Genomic DNA, 21,247 nt, shown 5'->3' with positions numbered 1-21,247 from the left:
CCCATGAACCACAGAGAAAAAGAGGTGCTTTGTAGTGAGAATTTTGGAATTTTAGTTTCCTTAAAAAACACAAAAATAGGGCTGGACAGATGACTCAGAGGTCCTGAGTTCAATTCTCAGCAACCACATGGTGGCTCACAACCATCTGTAATGGGATCTGATGATCTCTTCTGGTGTGTCTGAAGACAGCTACAGTGTACTCATATAAATAAAAGAAATTTTTAAAAAACCGCAGAAATATAAGAATATGATTTTGATTAATCCCAGGTGTGGGACATGGGGCTGCTTCACAGCAGCTGACTGTGATTTGCCTCGTGCTCTAGCTGAAGCATGGTTTTGCCAGCTGCAGATAGTTTCTACGACTGTGTGACATTTGGAATTCTGGGGACTTCTCAGAGGGTATACACATCCCCAGGAGGCAGGGTGGGATGTTGATTATTGATTGCTGCTTGCCACAGCTTGTTAAGTAGTCGTGTGCAGAGAAGGAAGAAGAGGAGCAGGAGGAGGAAATAATAATTAGAAATCCCGACAGCAAAGATCAACCTTGACCTAAGGAACTCAACATCCCCAATCATCAGGACGTAGTCTAGCGATAGCATTGCCCCCTTTCTGACTCCTAACTTTATGCTGGGATCTCTTTCCTTTGCTCTCTAACCTTTTCTCTCTCCTATCTGTGTTTGGGGGTTGAAAAAGGTGGAAGAAAGGGAGTGGAGAAGGGTGGAAGAAAGAACCCATGGGCTACAATGTTTCTTTTCCCTGTTTTTTTTTTTTAATTTACAGATGATTTATTCTCAACTTTAGATCTGGATTTAGACACATAGGAAGTTCCAAATAAAACAAACTGTGGGAAAGAATAAGAATGATTTGTTTATAAAGTCTACAAAACTTTGCTATCAACACCTGAAGTAAAATCCGAACAAAAATGATTCTAAATAGGTTAGAGTATTAGATAACCAAAAAGAAGCATTTAATAATACGGTCACAGGATTACTATTGGTCTTGTCCAGGAGGTGTCTGTGTGGCATAGCAGACACAGAAGCCTCAAGAAAGGAGGTAATGAGGAAGTGAAGGCCAAGCAGAAACTGGCCAGTCACGAAGCTTGGTTGTGAGCAGGGGTTGACGGGGTGGGAAGTGGTTCCATGCTGCAGCTTCTCCTGACACCTGACACTTACTGTGCCTCCTCTCTCTCTCTCTCTCTCTCTCTCTCTCTCTCTCTCTCTCTCTCTCTCTTTCTCTCTCTCTCTCTCTCCCCCTTCCTTCCTTCCTTTCTTTTGACAGGTCCTTCCTGTGTAGTTCAGGCTGGCCTTAAACTTTTCTTGTTTCTGTTCCTCGATGCTGGGGTTCCTAGCCTATCTGCTTAACCTGTTTTTAAGTTTGTTCTCTGTCTCTGTCTCTGTCTCTGTCTCTGTCTCTGTCTCTGTCTCTGTCTCTGTCTCTCTCTCTCTCTCTCTCTCTCTCTCTGTGTGTATGTGTGTGTCTGTGTGTGTCTGTGTGTTGTATGTACCACACTGTGTGTAGAGAGGTTAGAGGAGAATTTTTAGTAATCAGTTCTATCTTGCTACCATGTGGGTTCCAGGGACTAAGCAAGATGGTCAGGCTGGGCAGCCAAATGTCTTTACCCACTGAACCATCTTACAGGACTATTAAACAACTCTGTTTGGAATGAGCACAGGAACATCGATAGACTGCATGGTGGTGTACACTTTCCCTTGGGAGGCAGAGGTAGGTAGGTAGATCTTTGTAAGTTTGAGGCCAGCCAGGTCTATATAATGAGTTCTAGTCCAACCAGAGTTATACGGTGAGATACTGTCACAAAAAGAACAAGAGGAGGAGGGGTGGAGGAAGAGGTCTGCGTCTTCCCACAGTGTCACAATCTATTGAGTAACAAGAAATTCACAAAGAAGGGTTGTGTCAATGGCAACAGTTTGCTAGATATTCTCACATTTCCTTGGTAACCCTGGCCGAAACAAGCACAGGCTGTTTGTATAATGGCATTTATTTTTATTTTATGCATGTGGGTGTCCTGCCTGCACGCATGTCTGTGAGCTACATGTGCGCAGTGTCTGTGGAGACCAGAAGACGGGGTTGGATCCCCTGGAACTGGAGTTTCCTCCTCTTTTGTTTTGTTTTATCTCCTTACGTAGCCCTGGTGTCCTGGAACTCACCACACAGAGCAGGCCGGCCTCAAATTCACAGAGATCTGCCTGCATCTGTCTCCCGAGTGCTGGGATTAATGGAGCGCTCCACCGAGCCTGGCTTGCAATTGGAGTTAAAGGCAGTTGTGAGCCACTCTGTGGTACTGAGAAATAAACCTGGGTCCTATGCAAAAGCAGCAAACGCTTGCAACCACTGAGCCCTCCCTCCAGCCCAGAACACGGGTTATCTTACTCCAACTTTAACTGCTCTCCTAACTGTCTGTGGTGGTTTGGATGAGCATGAACCCCTAGTTTTGAATTCTTGGTTCCCAATTGATGGGTCTGTTTGGGAAAGATTAGGAGGTGTGTCACCGGGATCAGCTTTTTTTTTCCAAAGCATTTCTGCAGTTCCCAGTGCCCTCTTTCTCAGCTTCATAGCTGGGTACGAACGCAGGTTGTTTTTGCCACCATGGACTCTAACCCTCTGAAACTGTAGGCCTAATTAAACACTTTCTTTTGTAAGTTGCCTTGGCTGGTGTCTTATCAAAGCAATAGAACAGTAACTGAGGCAGGTAATTTGATGTTTCACAGAAGTGGGATGTCTCTTCTTCAAGGACAGCCTGCCCCTTTCCCAGAAAGCCCGGCTCTGGGGTGGGTCTGGAATACAGTCCTCGGGTGTGTCCTGTTCTCCTCTGTCCCTCCACTGTCCTCTCAACTGCCTCTGTTGTCTGGCAGGTTGGTTTCACGTGAAGGAGAGAGCCACATAGACGTTTCATGCCCTGCGTTTGTCTTCCTACTCCATAAAATCAGTGAGTTATGTACTCTGTAGGCAAGTCAATGTTGCTTGGTGAGGAGCCGCAGGAAACAGTAGCTAGGTCTTTCCAGATCGTTGGTCACTGTCATGTCCCACAACCTCTTTAGAGGCAGACAGACTAGAGAAAACCTTGAGAATCTCCCGCAGGACTTTGGACTTCCTGTATTTCGGTCTGTCTTTACTGTGCATATTTGAGTGCTTGGGTCTCTGATTGTGTCTCTCTCCAGGGAAGCTAGACCAGTTGTAACTCAAATTTACTAGTTTAGGCGGGCGTGGGGGGCTCTACTAACTTATATGTCACTATACAGTGCTTCTGGCACAGCTTGATCCAGACCCTCCAATGATGCACAGAATCTGTCTTTGTATCTTGCTTCTGCAGCTCTCTCCATGGGCTATTCTGAGTAGTTTTTTCCTACATGGTGATAAATGCCCTCTCCTAGGGTTGTGTTTTCATATTTGGGGCAAAGAGGGCTTTTCCCACCTCACACAGCTCCAAGATGTGTCTCTTTCTCACAGCACAGATTGAATCAGTGATCTTCCCAGAGCTAAGCCAGGGGAAGGGGGTTCGCTAGACAGAAAGGGGGTTCATTAGACAGAGAAGCATGGTCACAAGCGGGATCCCAGATGGTCTGATGGAATGCTACATCTCTGAAAGAAAACCAAAGTGACGTCACAGAGGAGGACTCAGGGGATAGCCTGGTGGCAGAATGCTTGCCTAGCATGCTTGAGATCCTGAATTTGGTCTCCAATACACATATACACAGATGTACACACACACACACACACACACACACACACACACACACACACACACATCCATGTTAGTGACAAGCTAGACCCACCCGTCACTGAGCTAACACTCATTTTTGTGTTCTGTAGACATCTGCCTTGGAGAAGTCCCTCCCACTAGTTTCTGTGTCTGTCCTCTACAACAGCTTCCTGTCTTCATATTATCTTCCCCTTCCCATACTGCAGACTCTGCCTGCATCTAAGAGCAGCGTCTGACTGCCTAGCTATCTCTTGCTAGCTTCACTGCTCCTGAAGGCGGGTTTCACCAAGTTCTCTGTCTGAGTGTGAGTACTAGGCCCTCCGGTGCTGAAGGTGGTGTATATACTTCCGGCCAAAGGGAGAGAACCACCAAGCAGTAGCCACCCTCGGGGTGGAAGGTGTTTTTAGGATTAAGTAAATATGGTACTTTTTGTTTGCTTGTGTTTGAGATAGGGTCTTGCTGTGTAGCCCAGGCTGGTGACCTGCCTCAGCCTCCAGAGTTCTGGAATTGTGGGTATGTACCAGCATACCCAGTGAGCGTGTAAATCTATAATGTTCAAAACTGGTATATAGAAGCTGCACAATAAACATCAGCTATTATTATCTGCAGGAAAGGGTTAAGACAGAATCTCATACAGCACCAACTAGCCTTGAGCTCCTTAATGGAGCTAAGAATGATCTTGAATTCCTGAGCCTCCTACCTCTTCTGTCCAAGGGTTGAGATTATAGGCAATCACCATCTTACCTGGCTTTGTTTCTAGGTTTTTAACTTATTTTTCTGAGACAGAGTTTCTCTGCATAACTCTTGGAACTCACTCTGTAGACCAGGCTGGCCTCATAATCAGAGATCTCCCTGCCTCCACCTCCCAAGTGCTGGGGTTAAAGGCTCGTGCTGCCACCTCACGGTTTATTATTTTACGTCTGTGGTGGTTTGAGTAAGGATGGCCACCAGAGGCTCGCACGCTTGAATGCCTAGTTCTCAGTTGGTGAACCGCTGGGGGTTAATGTGTTGGAATAGATACCTCCATATTGGAGGAAATGTGTCTGTGAGAGTAGGCTTTGTTATTTCAAAAGTCCACACACGGGGCTGGGGATTTAGCTCAGTGGTAGAGCGCTTGCCTAGCAAGCGCAAGGCCCTGGGTTCGGTCCCCAGCTCCGGAAAAAAAAAAAAAGAAAAAAAGAAAAGAAAAAAAAAAGTCCACACCAGGCCCTGTCTGTCTGTCTGTCTGTCTGTCTGTCTGTCTGTCTATCTACCTCTCTTCCTGACTGTGGATCAGAGTGTAAAGCTCTCAGCTACTGTTCCAAAACCACGCCTTTCTGCTTCCCACCATGATGATCACGGACTAACCCTCTAAAGCCATAAGCAAGTTCCTAGTTGAATTCTTCCTTTTATAAGACTTGTCGTGGTCATGGCGTCTCTTCACAGCAACAGAACAGTGACTGAGGCAGTACGTATGACTGTTTTACATGCCTGTATGTATGTGTATCAAACGCATGCCTACAGATGGTTGTAAGCCACCAGGCGGATGCTGGGAACTAAACCCTGGTCCTCTGCAAGAACAGCGAGTGCTCTTACCCATGGAGCCACCTCTCGAGCCTGGTGCCTAGTTTATGTGATGCTGGAGATCAGGCCTTCCTCAGGCTGTGCACGAATTCTGCCAGCTGAGCTGCATCCTCAGCCCAGTACTGTTAGCACTTTAGCTGCAGACTGCCGAGTCCCTGGCCACGATCACAGAGCCTCAGGCACAATCCAACCCTGTTGAGTAACTATAGAACACTGCAGGCTACAGAACAGTCAAATGCTTCATTTGAGCCCAGACAGCTGTGAGGTGGGCAGGGCGCCTTGTTCCTCTCCTACAGAAACTGAGGCTTGGAGAGGAGGGGCCTCTTGGTCAAGATCACACAGCTAATCGGTACGATTGGAGTCAGGCCCCTTTTGTTCCTTTGGACTACTTCTACCTGGAAGAACGGTTTCCTCTGACAGGGTCTTGCTGTGTAGCCCAGGCTGTGAGGGCTCCTGCCTCAGTTTCCTGAGCACAGATGACTATCAGCACACCTGTGTCTTTGAGCTTTGCTGTCACCGAGCCTCAGCTCCTGCCCTTCTCCAAAGCCACATCTGCTATTTCCCTCTTCTTCCCAGGATAGCCCAAAGCTTTGGTAAATGACAATTATGAAAGGGACCAACATCTTTTAGGTTTTTGAAACAGGGTCTCACTATGTAGCCAGGCCTGGAACTTTTATGTGGACCAGGCTGGCCTCGGCTTCACTGTGATCCTTAGGCCTCTGCCTCCCCAGTAATGGATTCATAGGTGTGGGCCACCACATTGGCTGTAAGATCCAACATTAGTTATCGCCTGACGCTCTGTAGATGTGCATCCAGCTATTTTTGGAGTGAACGTCTCCACATTGAGGCAGGTAAGACTGTTAGAGAGGGGGAGTTAGGGCTGAGATTAAATTAACCTGTCCAAGTCATCTGAGTGACCACCAGGAGTCACAAGGTTCCAGCAAAGGCCTTTCTTGCCCTGACAACCCACCACCCCCTAAGGGACAGGAATGGTTAAGAGCACTTCTGCGTGTGGTATCAGACTTCTGCGTGTACTCAGTGGCCTTTAAACTGTGGCAGACATACTCCCCACTCCACTTGCCACAGGCCTGAGGGCTCTCTAGTGGCGGGAGCACGACTCACTTCCCTCCTCAGCCCCAGCACAAAACAGGTGCTCCATAATGCCCAGTTATTCTACTTCTTCCGGGCCTCAACCCCGTGAAGCAGAGGTCAACGGCATCCCCGCTGAAGCCCTGAACCCCTAGAAAGGAGAAATGAACCCCCCTAAGGCATCCCAGAAATCCATCTGGGTCATCGACAAGAGAGATCCTTCCTGTCGCAGAGAAGGCTCTCAAGCTGGTTGTAGCCCTTCTGGCGCTTTCTCGGGTGCCAGGGAAAGGACCTCGAGGAGGCTGCGGGCGGCTGGGGGAGGGATGAAGGAACGGATATTTTTTGCGTTTTGACATTAAAAGAAGAGTTGATTCGCGTCAGCATCTGTTCGGGGGTTGGAGCTGACAGCATGGGAGCGGGTCCCAGCTTTGCCGCCCCAGAGCGAAGGGCCGGGCCTCCATGAGCTCCGCCCAAAGGGGCGCTGCCACCCAGAGGAGGCCGGCGCACGGCCGCTGCTCATTCATTGTCTTGACAGAGCATCCTCGGTGGCCAGCCTGCGGCTCCTCCATCCTTCTCTCCTGCCTCCTCCACTTGGGAGGGGTCACGCTCAGCTCTCCGCAGCAGGTGAGGCTGGGCGCCGGGGGAGGGCTGGTCACAAGGGCCCGGCCACGCTGCCATGGGCCACCTGTGGGGCCAGCGCCGGTGTGGGGGCAGGACTGTGGGACTGTGGGGGCGGGCGAGCTGTCAGGGCCACCAGATTGGGGACAGAGAGCCGGTTTGTGAGCCCCGCCAGGAGGACCGAGGACTAGGGAGTGCAAAGGGGCAAGTAGGTCCCAGATTGCTCCAAGGTGAGGGAGAAGGACCATCGTGACCAAGATGGAGGTGGGCTCCTGGGAGCGGCCGTAGCTGGACTCCGAACCTATGCCCCCGGGAGGGAGCTTCGAGGAGGGCAGGGTGGGGTGAGACAAGTAGCTGCCCTGAGCTTTGAGACAGGAAGGGGTTGAGTGCAAAACAAGACTAAGTTCCCCTTTCCGTGGTTTCCGGGCTTGGTACCTGGGTGGGGGAGGAGGCCGGGTGGGACACATCTTTCAGCCCCCACCTCTGGATTGGGCTATCCTTCTCCCTAGTCCAGACTGCTCACTGGCGGCCTGTGTCCCCTTCTTGTCTTGGAGACTTCACTCAGGCACTTCACCTGCTTTTTTTTTATAGACCTGGGAGCCTCCTTTGGGGATACCATGGTGTGTGAGGACTGGAGTCCCAACTAGAAGGGGCTCCCCATTAAGGCAGAGCAGATGGGTGAGGCTGGGGAGATGGATAGAGGCTCCGGGCAGGATGCCTTCCACAGGGCAGCCGAGGTTCCTCCACTGAGCAGGAAGGTGGAGGGATTGGGCACGAGGACGGAGCTCTGGAACACAAGGATAGGGGCCGCTCCTGGGCGGCCCTGGCTGGCTGCCTAGCCACAGTGGGTAACCATCTTAGCGGACCTCAGGGATGTCAGGGTGGGCCTCTCCTGAGTGCAGCTTAATGGAAGCAGCGATGGCTCAGAACATCTGCTTTTTCTGAGCGGAGGTTAGGAGCCGAGGTCTGGGATGCTGGGACCCAAGCCATTGCTGCTGCTTGTAGCCAGAAACCTGGGGAAGCCATCCTGCTACCTCATTCCTTCCTAGGCAAGCTGGCATGCATCCGTCTGTGTGCAATCCCTGAGCTGGAAGGCCAGGGAGAAGCCCTGCCCTGCCTTTAGGAAGCTCTGTGTGGGCGTGAGGGATGTAGGATCTAGAAGAGGTCAATAGGAGGGAACCCACCTCCAGCGTGCCTGGACCACTAGGAAGGAGGCACTGTGTCTCAGTCAAGAACCAGACCCTTGGAGCCACACCATATCAGGCTATTGTAGGGGCTGGTGGTGCAGGATTGAGGGTGTGGCTTGAAGTGCCTGGGAGTTTGACAGAAGAAAAACTGGGGAGGGTAAGCAGGGAGATAAGTGAGTTGTCAGTCATGGTGAGTAGTAGGTCAGGGTGCCTCAAACAAGATGCTGGAGCCCTCGAAGCCAGGCCAAGGGTTGCTCTGGGGATGACAATGTAGGGCTGGAATTGACCCAAAGGAAAGTTTACAATCTGTGTCCTTCAGGATGAGCCGGCAGGTGGTTCGCTCCAGCAAATTCCGCCACGTGTTTGGACAGCCAGCCAAAGCTGACCAGTGCTATGAGGATGTGCGCGTCTCACAAACCACTTGGGACAGTGGCTTCTGCGCTGTCAACCCCAAGTTCATGGCTCTGATCTGTGAGGCCAGTGGGGGAGGGGCCTTCCTGGTGCTACCCCTAGGCAAGGTGAGCTTCTGGAACCGCAGTGCTCCTCATGATTCTGCTGTCCATTGAGACCGTGGGGTCCTGAGTAGGTGACCCCACAGAACCCCACAGAACCCCAGGTCCTGGGCTGATATCTGTAAGACGTGACAGGGCCACTTGCTACTTAAGTCTTGGCTTGGGGCTTTCTGCTCAGGATAAGGATGCTCTAGTGTTCTCAGGAATGAGACTCCAGGTCTGGCGAGGACTTTGGGGACTCCTCAAGTGTGAGTCCTGGCTCACGGGTGGAGATGAGGCAAAAACCTTTCCCTCCCCTCTGAGCCTGCTGCCCTTCAGCCCCAGTTCACTCCTGGACTCGTCAGGGGGTGAAACAGGAAGGGGAGATAGGCCCCAAGTTGTTACCTTAAAAGGGCCGATGGAAGCAAAAGAGAAGAGGAAGTGGTTGTCGGGCTGAAGCTGTGCCTGCACCCTGCGAAGCTCCTTACACAGGAAGCAGTTGGCCCTCGGAAGAGGCCATTTCCAAACCTCTGCTGCTGTCTAGAAGCATCAGGACAGACCTCCAGGACCCTATCTGTAGAACACATCCTATAGCCCCCTTACTCACACTCTCCTCTTGGGGACCCCAACCCGTGCTCACTCTGAGTCCATGGTACCCACAGATGACACTGAGAGAGAGGGCCAGAGTCTCATGCAATTTGGTGCTAGCCTTCCCGGGACTAGGACAGAGCCAAGTCCTCCCCACCTCAGTGCTCCCAGGGACCCCACAACCTTCCCTTGCAGGGGTGTGGGGAGGTTGGATTGGGTTTGGAGGTCAACTGTCTCCATCAGAAGCCATGTTGTGCCCCCTAGACTGGACGAGTAGACAAGAATGTGCCCCTGGTGTGCGGCCACACTGCCCCTGTGCTAGACATCGCCTGGTGTCCACACAATGACAACGTCATTGCCAGTGGCTCTGAGGACTGCACAGTTATGGTAAGTCTTGTTAGGAATGTGGGTTTGAAGGGGTCTCCAGGAAGAACCTGGTGTTGAAGCCCCAGAGACTCACTTGCCCCTTTCTGCAGGTGTGGGAGATCCCGGATGGGGGCCTGGTGCTGCCCTTGCGGGAGCCTGTTGTCACCTTGGAGGGCCACACCAAGCGGGTTGGCATCGTGGCCTGGCACCCCACAGCCCAGAATGTACTGCTCAGCGCAGGTGCCATAGGGTGAGGAGGGGAGGGCTAGGAGACTTGATAGAGGGCAAAGGCTCATCATTCAATGTTGGACGATTGTGCAGGTTGTGACAATGTGATCCTGGTGTGGGATGTGGGCACTGGGGCAGCCGTGCTGACGCTGGGCCCGGATGTGCACCCGGACACAATCTACAGTGTGGATTGGAGCCGGGATGGTGCTCTCATCTGTACCTCCTGCCGTGACAAGCGTGTTCGCGTCATCGAGCCTCGCAAAGGCACTGTTGTGGCTGTAAGTTGCCGTGAAACCTAAACCTTCGGATGTTGCTCTTCCTGCACCCACGTGGGGTCTGAGAAGCTGACCTACCACATCTCTCTCCTCTCAGGAGAAGGAGCGTCCTCATGAGGGAACTCGGCCAGTGCATGCTGTGTTTGTGTCAGAAGGGAAGATTCTAACCACGGGGTTCAGTCGCATGAGTGAGCGGCAGGTGGCGCTGTGGGACACAGTGAGTACTGAGATACAGGGCCCTGCAGGCTGGGAGTCAAGGCTAGAGGCTTGCCCTACCATATGACCATGGCCTCGGTTTACCTGTGAGATGGGGAGTTTCTATGCTTAGTCTGAGGGCCCTTAGCTGGTAATTGTCCGGTAAGGACCTGACATGGCCCAGCCTGTTGCCATCACCACCTGTCTCTACAGAAGCACCTGGAGGAGCCACTGTCCCTGCAGGAGCTGGACACAAGCAGTGGAGTCCTGCTACCTTTTTTTGACCCTGATACCAACATCGTCTACCTCTGTGGCAAGGTGACTCAGTCAGGAGGGCTGGGGGGCAAGGGACGTGGGAAGGTGGCGTGGTGAACGAAGTCGGGTGCCCTGTACTGGTACTGACTCTCTTGCCCACACCTCCAGGGTGACAGCTCTATCCGGTATTTTGAGATCACGTCTGAGGCTCCGTTCCTGCATTATCTTTCCATGTTCAGTTCCAAGGAGTCTCAACGTGGTATGGGCTACATGCCCAAACGTGGCCTGGAAGTGAATAAGTGCGAGATTGCCAGGTGACTGACCCCTAATCCTAATCAGACCTTCAGTACCCAAACGGTCACACTGAATAATGATGCTCACCTTCCTGTTTCCACAGATTCTATAAGCTTCATGAGCGGAAATGTGAGCCTATTGCCATGACAGTGCCTAGAAAGGTGATACTCCTGCGCTCCTCCCAGGGTGCTGGGACCGGAAATGACCACGGGGGGGGGGCTTGTAGGGTGGGGCAGGAACGTAAACACTCTCATGACCCGCCTTGGCCTCGCCCACAGTCGGACCTGTTCCAGGAGGACCTGTATCCACCCACTGCCGGACCCGACCCCGCCCTCACAGCTGAGGAGTGGCTGAGCGGTCGTGATGCTGGCCCCCTCCTCATTTCCCTCAAGGATGGCTACGTGCCCCCAAAGAGCAGGGAGCTGAGAGTCAACAGGGGCCTGGACAGTGCTCGCAGAAGAGCTACACCGGAGCCCAGTAGCACTCTTAGCTCGGTAAGGCGGGTGGGGAGCTGCGGGAGGGAGCAAGGCGGGACGCTGGGCTCAGGCAAAGGTTCATAGGGAAAGAGTCTAATGTTTAAAGGTGCCCAAGCTCCGCACAGCGGGAGATTCTTGGAGGGCAAGGAGCTAGTGACCAGGAGGCCTTAGAAACCAGGTTGCAAGCCTAGAGACAGTAATCCGAGTAGCATCTGCTGGGAGAGAAGGGCCCAAGCCCGGTGGCTGTTGGAAAGGTTAGCTGACGCCAGTGGAGGGAAGAACAGAAAAGCTGGGCTAATGCAGGGCTGGGTCTCTTAGGACACCGTGTCACGGCTGGAGGAGGATGTGAGGAATCTCAACGCCATAGTGCAAAAGCTTCAAGAGCGCCTGGACAGGCTGGAGGAGACTGTTCAGGCCAAGTAGAAGACTCCAGAGCCTTCATCTGGGGCCAGCCATTTACTCTGCTCCCACCCCAACCCTCAGGCCATATGGTGGATAAGACGAAAATAATAAAACGGCTTTATTTTCTGGTACCTCTGACTGGTGAACTGGCTAGCCCCAAGGCTTCCCCTTGATAGTTCTCTGAACGCAAGGTCACCATTCAGGTTGTGGGTCACTTCCAAATGCTCGCTGTAGCAGAGGGGCGGGCCCTGCCTGCTAAGATGCCTGCTTCGATAGAGCTGGATGGGGCTGGACAATTGTTCTCCACTTCCTCGCTCTGCCTCAGAGTGGAAGGTCTGAGCCATCCAGATCCCTCTTAGGGCCCCCAAAATGTCAGTCACCCCAAAACCTGGTGTTTTCTTTGGTAGTGCTGGACCAAAGCTGTTAATATGCCATGTAAGCTTTCTATCACTCTAGCTATGCCTCTAGTCCTGACCCCAAATTAGCATTTCCTGGTCAACACCAGCACAACCTGCAGACAGCCATGCCAACACTTGCTTGTCGGGAAACCAACGAGCACACGCTGACACTTCTCAAGCCGCGGACTCAAAGAACAAAAATAACAAGACTTCTGAGCAGACACCACTCACTCATGCAACCTGAGCATGCGGGAGACCAAGGATTGCTGTGGGGTTCAAGTCAGAAACTCAACTGAGAGTGCTTATAAAGTGAGACACTGCCTCAAACCAAACAACTCAAAACCAGATGGGGTGTGGGTGTGGCCTGGCTGGCAGCATGCACCAGGTTCTGCATAAACCAAGTGTGGTACCCCCCACGTGTAATCTCAGCCCCTGGGAGGCGAGGGCAGGAGGATCAGAAGTTCAAAGCCAGCCTAGAAGAGACCAGGTCTCAAGAACAACTGTAATGAAATAAACAATAGCCAAAAACAGGAGGTGGGAGGATGACTTAGTGGTTTAGTGTTTCCCTTGCAGTCGTAAGGACTAGAACTCAGATCCCAGCACCCTCATCACAAGCTGGGTAAGCTTGAGAAAGCACGTGCAACCCAAGCTCTGATTCGGGTAAAACAGGATTGCTGGGGCTGGCTGGTTTCTAGCCTAAAGAAGATGCAAACACGGGTTCAGAGAGAGCCTACCTCAAAGCACTAAGTAGAAAATGACAGAAGACAGACACCTGACAGACACTCTTCCAGCCTCCACGCATGTGTACAGGCATGCATACGCCTGCATGCAAATACACTCACACGTACACACAAGTAAAAGTAAGTCTTGGGCTGGAGACGTAGCACAGCAGTTAAGAGGACTTGCTGCCCTTTCAGAGGACTAGAGTTCAGATCCCAACACCCACACTGCTTTTAGTCTCAGCATTCTGGAAGCAGAGGCAGGCAGATCTCTGTGTTCCGGGGCAGTCGGGGCTACATAGAGTTCCTCTCAAAAAACAAACTACAAAAACTAAGAAAAAAAAACTTGACAAAAACAGACTATGTCCCATAAAGACAGAAAGGAAACAGTCTGACCCTGCACTGAAACAAGGAGCAGGGTAATGGTTGGCTAAAGGGCTGTTCTGGAACCATAAGTGCCCCACTCCCAACCCCTTCATTCACAGCATTCTGCTGCCTCAGAGAATTGCCTGTGGGTTTCAGAGGACCTGGCCTCTGAGGAAGCCAGGAAGGAACAGATCTCTTAAACCCTATCTATAGGAGTACGGGGTTTGTTTTCGTGTGTTGTGACCGTTTCACATTGTCTAGGATGGTCTTGAACACTCAATACTTCTGCCTCTACCTTTCAAGTCCTATTCTAGGTGCGTGTCCCAATCCCTGGTTTATAGGGTACTGAAGACTGAACCTAGGGCTTCATGGATGCTAGGTAAGCACTGTCAGCTAGCTATATGAATGCATGCTTTTGAAGTATTCTCAATATGAGACAGCGGCTTTTGGTGCCCAACTGGTGGGAGACTCGAGAGCTGGGATGAACAGAGCAGTTCTAGAGGGCACATGGCTCAATTCATACAACGCAGAGAACACCCAGGAGCCCACGCCCAGCCCTTTCTTCAGCACATCATGGACCTCATACAGAGAATGGCATACAAGCACGCCTGCCTGCCCACTTGTGTTTCACCCTGACAGGGTATGTGATCTTGGGCAAGTCCCTTCTCCCTATAAACAGGAGGAGGGCCATCATTGGGGACTGAAGGGGTCAGTCCTCTGGGGATACAGGATAGGCTACTCTCTGCATCTTTCCTGTGTCCTCTTTTGGGGTCCTCGTGTGTAGACTGAATCACTAGTTCTCCAGAGGAACTGAAAATATTCAGAAAATGATGCAGGGGATGGAGAAGGCATGAGCACTGACTACTCTATCTCCAGCTTGACCAATCTCCTTGATGGAAGCAAGGGAAAGTGGAAGCAGAAGAAACTGAGTGCAGGGACAGGCCCTGACAACGTAGGAAGGACATCTGTCCCCATGGCTGCATGAAAGACTAAACCAAAGAACCATCTGAGCTCATGAATTTACAAACAGCCTGGAAAACACATGGGGACCCTGCCTAAAAGGCAAGACCAAACCGCAGCTCCACAGTGGAGAAGAATTATTTATGCAGGACCTGGACTGTGCCCATCAGTGTGCCCACCAGCATGTCCTTACCCCCACTCAAGTGCAGGCCTGTGAAGAGACTGACAGCCTGACAGAAACTCTGTATCTTGTCTTTGCTACCTCTAGGAACCTGCAGAGAGGGAACGTGGAAAATGCTCAGGGTTTCTAGTCCCGAGGGCTGGCAGAGCAGGATTATCTTGCCTTTGGAAGGCTGATCTTGATGACAGTGGAGACCACAGGGATAGACAATGAAGGCAGCCTTCCAGAGACTTTAAGAACAGAACTTCCATCTATTTAGGTTGGGACCTAGAGGGCTCAGGAAAGAAATTCATCCAAATTTGCCAAAACAATGGCTGGAGGAGAGTCAGGGAAAAGCCACTTCCTTGACTCAGCCTCAGAGTCTTCAAACAGCACACTGAAACCAGCTGGGCCAGGTTTAAAATTTAATGCTTGTTCAGGCCTGGGTCCCTCATTCCTGCCGCTGTCGGGTCCACTGCTCTGGGGTCAGAGTTTTCTGCTCAAAGGCATGGATGTGCGGGAGCTCTTCGGCTAAGCACTCGTTCACCAGCCTGGAGGAGAGAAGGGAATGGGAAATGAGCGGCCTGGCCTCGGCTGGGGTGATGGGCTCCGAAGCTAGCGTGACCAGGAAGTGGGGATTCGAGGAGGGGACAGAAGTCCAACCACAAAGGCTGGGGCACCCTGGGGACTATGGGTCACATTTCGGGGCTTTGGGAGTGAGTCGTTCCCACCAGGCGGGCGGATGCAGGGGCAGCCATCCCGAGCCCGAGGCCTCGCTGGGCGGGAGGCTGGCTCCCGGGGCTCACCGGTGTCTCTGGAGCAGTGGCTTTCCCTCGAACTTAGCCGACACCACCAGGACTCGGAAGCTGGTCGCGCAACGGTTCAGAGTCGTGTCCTCCACCTCCTAGCCCGCAGAAGACACACGGGATGGGGCACACGCCCGAGAGCCCTTCTCCGCCGCCCGCGACCTCCCGGCATCGCACTCACCACATGCTCTGCCTCCAGGTCCTGCCGCAGCTTCTCGCGGAGGTAGTCGGCGCTGAGTTCCATGACCACAGCCCGGCGGGGCCACAGCCCAGCGTGAACAGAACCTCGCCTCTCGTCCCGCCACCTCGCCTTCCGCCCTCACTGCAGCCACTTCCTCCACGCCGCTCACTTCCGCCCTTCCTAGGGCGGCCTCGAAGGCACCACTTCCGCCTCCTGGTACCCCTGAATTACCAGCACTCGGGAAGTTCCCTCCCAGCAGTTAGCCAATCCGAGCCGGGCTGGAGGGCAGCGGGTCATGCGGCCCCGTTTGCTCACCCTCCTCCTGCCAGCAGGCGGCGCACCAAGTCGCTCTGCCGGTTTTCCAGGAATTTGCAGGACCATCGTTCCGTGCTTTTTCCTAAAGCAACGTTTTTGCAGTCCTGGCTACCCAGCCCTTTCCGAGGTCCGAGGACCCAGAAACCACCCCTAACTCTGGACCTTCAACCCAGAAAGTCCGGATGGGACATGCAGCAAGACCGGGGCGCTTCTTCGGAGTCTACCTGCTCTACTGTCAGAACCCTCGGCATCGGGGCCGTGTTTACGTGGGATTCACTGTCAATCCTGCTCGTCGGGTCCGGCAACACAACGCGGGTCGCAAAAAAGGTGGCGCCTGGCGGACCAGCGGGCGAGGACCCTGGTAAGAAGAAGCCATTGGTATCTAACCGGAAGGCTCCGCGTAGGAGGCGGGCCGCTAGGGCTAAAGGCTGACAGAGGCGGGACCGGGTGGTTTTTTTTTTTTTTTTTTTTTAATCTAGGGCCGTGCTGAGTTCCTGGCCTGTCACTAGGGCAAGCGTATAGCGGGGAGGTGGCACCTTGTGGATATCAACACTGCGACGACTGGATTAAAACTTGTGATGCTTAATTGGGTTCCGAGTATACAAATTTAGGTCTGCTTTGTAACTCCACTCACTACAAGGGTACCAGACGCCCTCTTTTAATCTCTGCACATACACACATGCATACAAGCAAAACACTCATACACATAAATGAATTTAAGAAAAAACTTAAATACAAAAGCTGAATTATGAAATCAATCTACGTTCCTATCTCAGGGTTACTATTGCTGTGATGAAACTCTATGACCAAAAAGCTTATTGGGAAGGAAAGCGTTTATTCGGCTTACACTTCCATGTAAACGTACTTTTATTTCCTCAGATGAAGGGATGAGATGAGAGCCGTAGCCAAGCCAAGCTGTGTGAATATACGGCTTGGGCTGAGCCCAGAGTGTTTCTTTCTCAGTACCATCCCTAGGCTTACCCCTGGAATCTTCTAGCCTCTGTACAATCTCATCTTCCAAGATGGCTGATTCCATCTGGCTTCTCTCAGCTTCTGACTGAATTGCTCTGCTTGGCCTAACTTTGGCAAGATGTTCTAATCTTCTGGTTCCTTCTCATTCTCTGGCTCAGTCTGTCTTCACCTGTGTCTAGCTTGTTCTTTCTGCAACCTCTCTGTAAAACTGCCCTGACCAAACTTCTATACACCTACACCCCTCTCCCTCTCTCTGCTCTTAAGTAGCCTCTCTTTCCTGTGCTGTTGTTGTGTGAGTTGGGCATCTGCCCCTCAATTAGATGTCATTTTCAAACATGGCTACTTATACAAACTCACCTTTACTGTTAGAGATTAAAGGGCGTATCCGCATCCCAGAAGGTCATACTGTAATCCAGGCCACGTCAGCATTCCAGCTCAATCATACAGACCTAGAAGTCTTTGGATTTGATCCCTTGCCAGAGCAACCATGTTACTGAATTAAAATTCTTCTATACTTCCACTTCACTGTTCATCATTGGAGGAAGTCAGGGACAAGAACTCAAATAAGAGCTGATGTAGAAGCCATGGACCCAGGCCACTAACCCAAGGGCTGCACCACCCACAATGGCTGGGCCCTCCTACATGTTTTGTTAATCAGGAGGATGCTCTACAGATTTACCTATAGCCTAATTTTATGGAAGAATTTTCTCAATTGAGGCTCCCTCTTCGACTATACCTTCTGTCAAGTTGACGTAAAACAAACTAGCACAGTGCCATTAACAGGTGAATGGGTGAAGAAAATGGACATATACAAGATGCAGGTTTTTAAAAAAACTTTAATTTTCATTTGATTAATGAGTTTTTAAAAAACAAACAAACATACCGGAAAGCTTTAAGTGTTCATGCAGTGCCCATAGAGGTCAGAAGAGGGCGCCAGACCCCTTAGAATGGGAGTTTCAAACTGTTCTGCGCCTAGGTCCTTCGCAAGAGCAAGTGCTCCTAACTGAACCACCTTTCCAGCCATATGCAGTTTGACTCAACCACAACAGTGAGTAAAATTATACCACTTATGAGAAAGTGGATGGAACTGGACATCATCGTGTTAAGTGATATAACACCTCAAGAGATATAAAACCTCAAGTTTTCTCTTATTTGAAATTTAGAGGAAGTGAGAAGAGAACTATTTGAAATGAAAAAGACCAAAAGAAAAGGGGGGGAGGATATACTAAGTAATGTCAAATTACATTACATAAGTAGGAGAATATCAATGCAAACTGTTATTCTGTACAGTTAATATAAAATAGCAAAAATTGTTTTAAAGACCAGGATCAGGAGACAGGGGCCCTCGAGCCTGGGGTTAGAGTACAATCTCCAAAGGAGAGGAATCGAGGACTGGTTGAGGAGCCTGAGGGTGGCAGATACAGGGTCTTCCGCCTCCACGAAAGATTCAAGTCCTAATGGCTAGGTGTGAAGCAGCAGGCTGTGCTCAGTGTGAACCCGAGCATAGGCCTGGTGGGGAGGATTCAGCTTCTATCTGAGCTGAGGTGGGATGGGGATTCACTGGCCGTGCCCCTCTCCTTCTAAGGGACATGGTGCTGATTCTACACGGGTTCCCGTCTGCTGTGGCCGCCCTTCGGGTAAGAAAGGTGTCTTAAGGGCGGGCTAGATTGGTTTGTCTAGAGGACCTTACCCAGGACCACCCAGACCTTGTGTCGTTCACCCCACCTCCCCATAGTTTGAATGGGCCTGGCAGCATCCTCAAGCTTCGCGACGTCTGACTCACGTGGGGCCGCGCCTGCGCAGCGAGGCTTCCTTTACCTTCCACCTGCGCGTGCTGGCGCACATGCTTCGAGTTCCTCCGTGGGTGCGCCTCCCTCTAACAGTGCGGTGGCTGCGACCTGATTTCCGCCATGAACTCTGTCCAGCTCCACCACCACACATGCCCATTGCCTTTGGACCGCCACCACCCCAGCCCTTGGTCCCAAAACGACCCGCTGCAAGTGAGGCTGACAGTGAGCGACGGCTGGATCTAGGTGCCAAGGCCAGCTGCACTCTATGTGCGCGTATGCTGCAGGTAAGGGCGGAGACCCGGGACTTTGCCCATCCTGACACATGTCTAATGAGGAGGACGGTTCTTTCTGCGCTTTCCGAACCCAACAGTACCAGCCTCTGAATGGACAACCAGACACCCTGTGAGATCTTCCCTGGCCTTTCTGAAGTCATAGCTCTTTCGTGTGTTTCCTGCCCTTTCCCGGTCCCCTTCTTGCCTCGCATGCTGTGTGTTGCTCTCGGTCACTTCAGGTTACTTCTCATCTGCTACGTTTGACAGGATGAAGAGGGCCCCTTGTGTTGCCCCCATCCTGGTTGTCCCCTAAGGGCCCATATCATCTGCTTGGCAGAGGAGTTCCTGCAGGAAGAGCCTGGGCAGCTTCTGCCCCTAGAGGGCCATTGTCCTAGGTGAGTCCAGGCCCTCGTCCTAGCCTGTGTAGGCCTGGGGAGAAGGTGCCCCACGTGCCAGTCCTGGTTTGCTGAATCCTCACTCTGGCATCTCCACCAACTGCACCTTTGGCAGCTGCAAGAAGTCACTACTTTGGGGAAACCTGGTTGGGCAGTGCCACGAGGACACCGAGGAGGAAGAGGTGGATTTGGAATTAGAGGAGGTGAGAGGTGACTTGTGCCGCCCCCCCCCCCCCCCCCAGTCCTCCTAGACTACCTCTGACCCAGCTTTTGTCCTTACAGGAACACTGGACAGACTTGCTGGAGACTTGATCCTAAGTGTCCCCAACTTTGACCCCTGCACCTTTTCTGCCTCTCAAGTCAATTGACAGCTTAACTTGGGCACAATAAAAAGGCTGAGTTAGGGGTACCTTCTGATGTTTTCTCAGAGAGGGGCCGGAAGGCAAGAAGTGAAGTGGAAGCTTTGGCATGACCATGTGGCCTCCCTACCTCCCTCACCTTTCTCAGAGATAACAGCTACTGTCTTCATTCACTTCCCATAGCTTATAAATATTGGGACCAGCAACTTGGGGGAGGAGGGAGCTTGTCTCATCTTACACTTCCAGGTAACAGCCCTTCAGTGAAGGAACTTTGGGTGGACACTCAAGGCAGGAACCGGGAGCAGAAACCATGCAGGCAGGGGTTGTTTATTGGCTCCATCTCTCTGGCTGGTGCGCCAGTGAACACTTACATAACCCAGAACCACCTGCCTAGAGGTGGCGCTGTCCAGTGGGCTGGGCCTTCTCACATCAATCAACACTAAAGACAGTGCCCCCAGAGACACGCCCACAGGCCCGTTTGGCCGAGACAGCCCGGGATTGAGGATCCCTCTGATAAGGCTGGGCTGTGTAAAGTTGACAACGGAAACTAAATAGGAGAATAATTAAAGGCTCAGAGAGTAGCACCTGTGACTTGGAGTTGGGAGCACAAAGGTCCTTGTGTTCACACATCAGCACCAGGGGAAAACAGGAATGTTAAAACAGGTTGTCTTTTCCAGGAAAAAGATGTATAATCTGCCGGCCTCCGAGTCCGGAGCGGGCTAACAGCCTAGATAACCCCTGTGCTATTTACAGGGCTTTGAATCCAAAAAGCTCCCACAACCAGGGCCAGGTGACCTCTGTGCCATCTGTATGACTCAGACTACACTAGATCCTTCCCTAGGTCTTTAACACACGTAGCCTACCCACCTTCACGGAGGAAGTAACTCTTCTGAGAAGAGTTCAGATGTAATTGTGCCTCCTTGTGCGCACGGGATTTGGTACAACAGGAAACTTTCCCAAATTGTTCTGCACTTACATATGTGAACCCTAAAATAAACCACCTGGTCTCAGACTCCAGAAGTTTGAACCACAACCAGCTACTGTGTCCTGCTGACCGGATTTCCTTTGTGCCTCACTGGTCTTTACTCTGCTAACCCTGGTGTTTGCACCTGGGAGCCCAGGAAGCCACAGACCAGATCCTCTTGGGTAAGCGCCTGTGTGAGGGGGACTTGCCAGACAGCCCTCGCTCTGCCCAGCTCCTCACTCTATCCTGCTCCACATGAGACTTGCTCTGGTTGTGTGGGCAACTCCTATTTGCTCTCTCCCCTCTGTGCTCTGTCCATGCTTCCCCATCTTAGTGGGCAACTCCAGGTAACAGGCAGAGCTTTGCTCATGCCCAAACAAGCACAGCGCCTCCACTAACTGCATTTGTCTTAGTGCCAAATAAACCCACACCCTGAGTGGTTGCCTTTCGTGGAGAGCCTGAGCTCCTGGGGACAGGAGGGATGGCTGTAGGCTGACAGCTGCAGTAGGAGGTGGTTGGAGAGATGAAGCTGGCTGCAAGCTGTGAGCACAGGCAGGTCCCAGGGGACTTTTCTGGTACATTATGGCATCTCCTGGAAAGCTATCAAACTTTGTGACCCCCAAGAGTTCATGAATGGGGGCTAGAGAGCTGGCCCAGTGGTTAAGTGGCTGTTCTTGTAGAGGACTCAGGTTCAATTCCTAACACCCACATGGTGTCTCACAACCACCTACAACTCCAATTCCAAGGGATCCAATGGCATCTTCTGCTCTTGTGGGACTAGGCAGACTGGTGGTCCACAGAGTAGGCTGCACATAAATAAAATAATAAAGTTAAATTTAAAAAAA

At 51.8% G+C, this 21,247-nt stretch overlaps 3 protein-coding genes across 5 annotated transcripts; 2 read left to right on the top strand and 1 right to left on the bottom strand.

Annotated features, from left to right (window-relative positions):
- The first annotated feature begins 6,888 nt into the window (after window positions 1-6,888).
- Window positions 6,889-11,876, top strand: Coro1a (coronin 1A). Of its 2 annotated transcripts, none has more exons than XM_087600341.1 (11): window positions 6,889-6,994; window positions 8,474-8,693; window positions 9,519-9,641; window positions 9,731-9,860; window positions 9,942-10,126; window positions 10,221-10,340; window positions 10,532-10,636; window positions 10,742-10,887; window positions 10,971-11,028; window positions 11,146-11,361; window positions 11,662-11,876. In XM_087600341.1, the coding sequence occupies exons 2-11, from the start codon at window positions 8,496-8,498 to the stop codon at window positions 11,764-11,766; spliced, it is 1,386 nt and encodes a 461-aa protein (XP_087456467.1). In that variant the 5' UTR covers window positions 6,889-6,994; window positions 8,474-8,495; the 3' UTR covers window positions 11,767-11,876. The 2 variants fall into 2 exon arrangements, with proteins under 2 accessions (XP_087456467.1, NP_569095.1); NM_130411.2 differs by having other exon boundaries at window positions 6,892-6,994; window positions 8,495-8,693.
- Window positions 11,877-14,603: 2,727 nt separating this feature from the next.
- Bola2 (bolA family member 2) lies at window positions 14,604-15,470 on the bottom strand. The gene is made up of 3 exons (NM_001401089.1): window positions 15,336-15,470; window positions 15,155-15,252; window positions 14,604-14,899 (listed from the first exon to the last, which is right to left on the bottom strand). The coding sequence occupies exons 1-3, from the start codon at window positions 15,396-15,398 to the stop codon at window positions 14,800-14,802; spliced, it is 261 nt and encodes an 86-aa protein (NP_001388018.1). The 5' UTR covers window positions 15,399-15,470; the 3' UTR covers window positions 14,604-14,799.
- Window positions 15,471-15,697: 227 nt separating this feature from the next.
- On the top strand, window positions 15,698-21,247 carry Slx1b (SLX1 homolog B, structure-specific endonuclease subunit). Of its 2 annotated transcripts, none has more exons than NM_001009292.1 (6): window positions 15,698-16,011; window positions 18,208-18,259; window positions 18,358-18,696; window positions 18,952-19,079; window positions 19,195-19,282; window positions 19,362-21,247. In NM_001009292.1, exons 1-6 carry the CDS (start codon window positions 15,833-15,835, stop codon window positions 19,389-19,391), a joined length of 816 nt encoding a protein of 271 aa, NP_001009292.1. In that variant the 5' UTR covers window positions 15,698-15,832; the 3' UTR covers window positions 19,392-21,247. The 2 variants fall into 2 exon arrangements, with proteins under 2 accessions (NP_001009292.1, XP_087515743.1); XM_087659617.1 differs by lacking the exon at window positions 15,698-16,011 and adding an exon at window positions 16,155-17,670 and having other exon boundaries at window positions 19,362-20,474.

The sequence above is a fragment of the Rattus norvegicus genome, chromosome 1, assembly GCF_021556685.1.
Source record: "Rattus norvegicus strain SHRSP/BbbUtx chromosome 1, alternate assembly SHRSP_T2T, whole genome shotgun sequence".
Lineage (NCBI taxonomy): Eukaryota > Metazoa > Chordata > Mammalia > Rodentia > Muridae > Rattus > Rattus norvegicus.
The sequence above is the reverse complement of the archived record's forward strand: the minus strand, read 5'-3'. Positions and strand labels throughout refer to the sequence as shown.

Bases quoted from the DNA above. Each gene is read 5' to 3' on its own strand.
- Bola2 (NM_001401089.1), bottom strand. From the start codon at position 15,398: ATGGAACTCAGCGCCGACTACCTCCGCGAGAAGCTGCGGCAGGACCTG. The intron at 15,253-15,335 runs GTGAGTGCGATG...TCTGCGGGCTAG, and splicing joins ACCTGGAGGCAGAGCATGTG to GAGGTGGAGGACACGACTCT. The intron at 14,900-15,154 runs GTGAGCCCCGGG...TCTCTCCTCCAG, and splicing joins CCACTGCTCCAGAGACACCG to GCTGGTGAACGAGTGCTTAG.
- Slx1b (NM_001009292.1), top strand. From the start codon at position 15,833: ATGGGACATGCAGCAAGACCGGGGCGCTTCTTCGGAGTCTACCTGCTC. The intron at 18,260-18,357 runs GTAAGAAAGGTG...ACCTCCCCATAG, and splicing joins CTGCTGTGGCCGCCCTTCGG to TTTGAATGGGCCTGGCAGCA. The intron at 19,283-19,361 runs GTGAGAGGTGAC...TTGTCCTTACAG, and splicing joins TGGATTTGGAATTAGAGGAG to GAACACTGGACAGACTTGCT.
- Coro1a (XM_087600341.1), top strand. From the start codon at position 8,496: ATGAGCCGGCAGGTGGTTCGCTCCAGCAAATTCCGCCACGTGTTTGGA. The intron at 8,694-9,518 runs GTGAGCTTCTGG...TGTGCCCCCTAG, and splicing joins TGGTGCTACCCCTAGGCAAG to ACTGGACGAGTAGACAAGAA. The intron at 9,861-9,941 runs GTGCCATAGGGT...ACGATTGTGCAG, and splicing joins GAATGTACTGCTCAGCGCAG to GTTGTGACAATGTGATCCTG.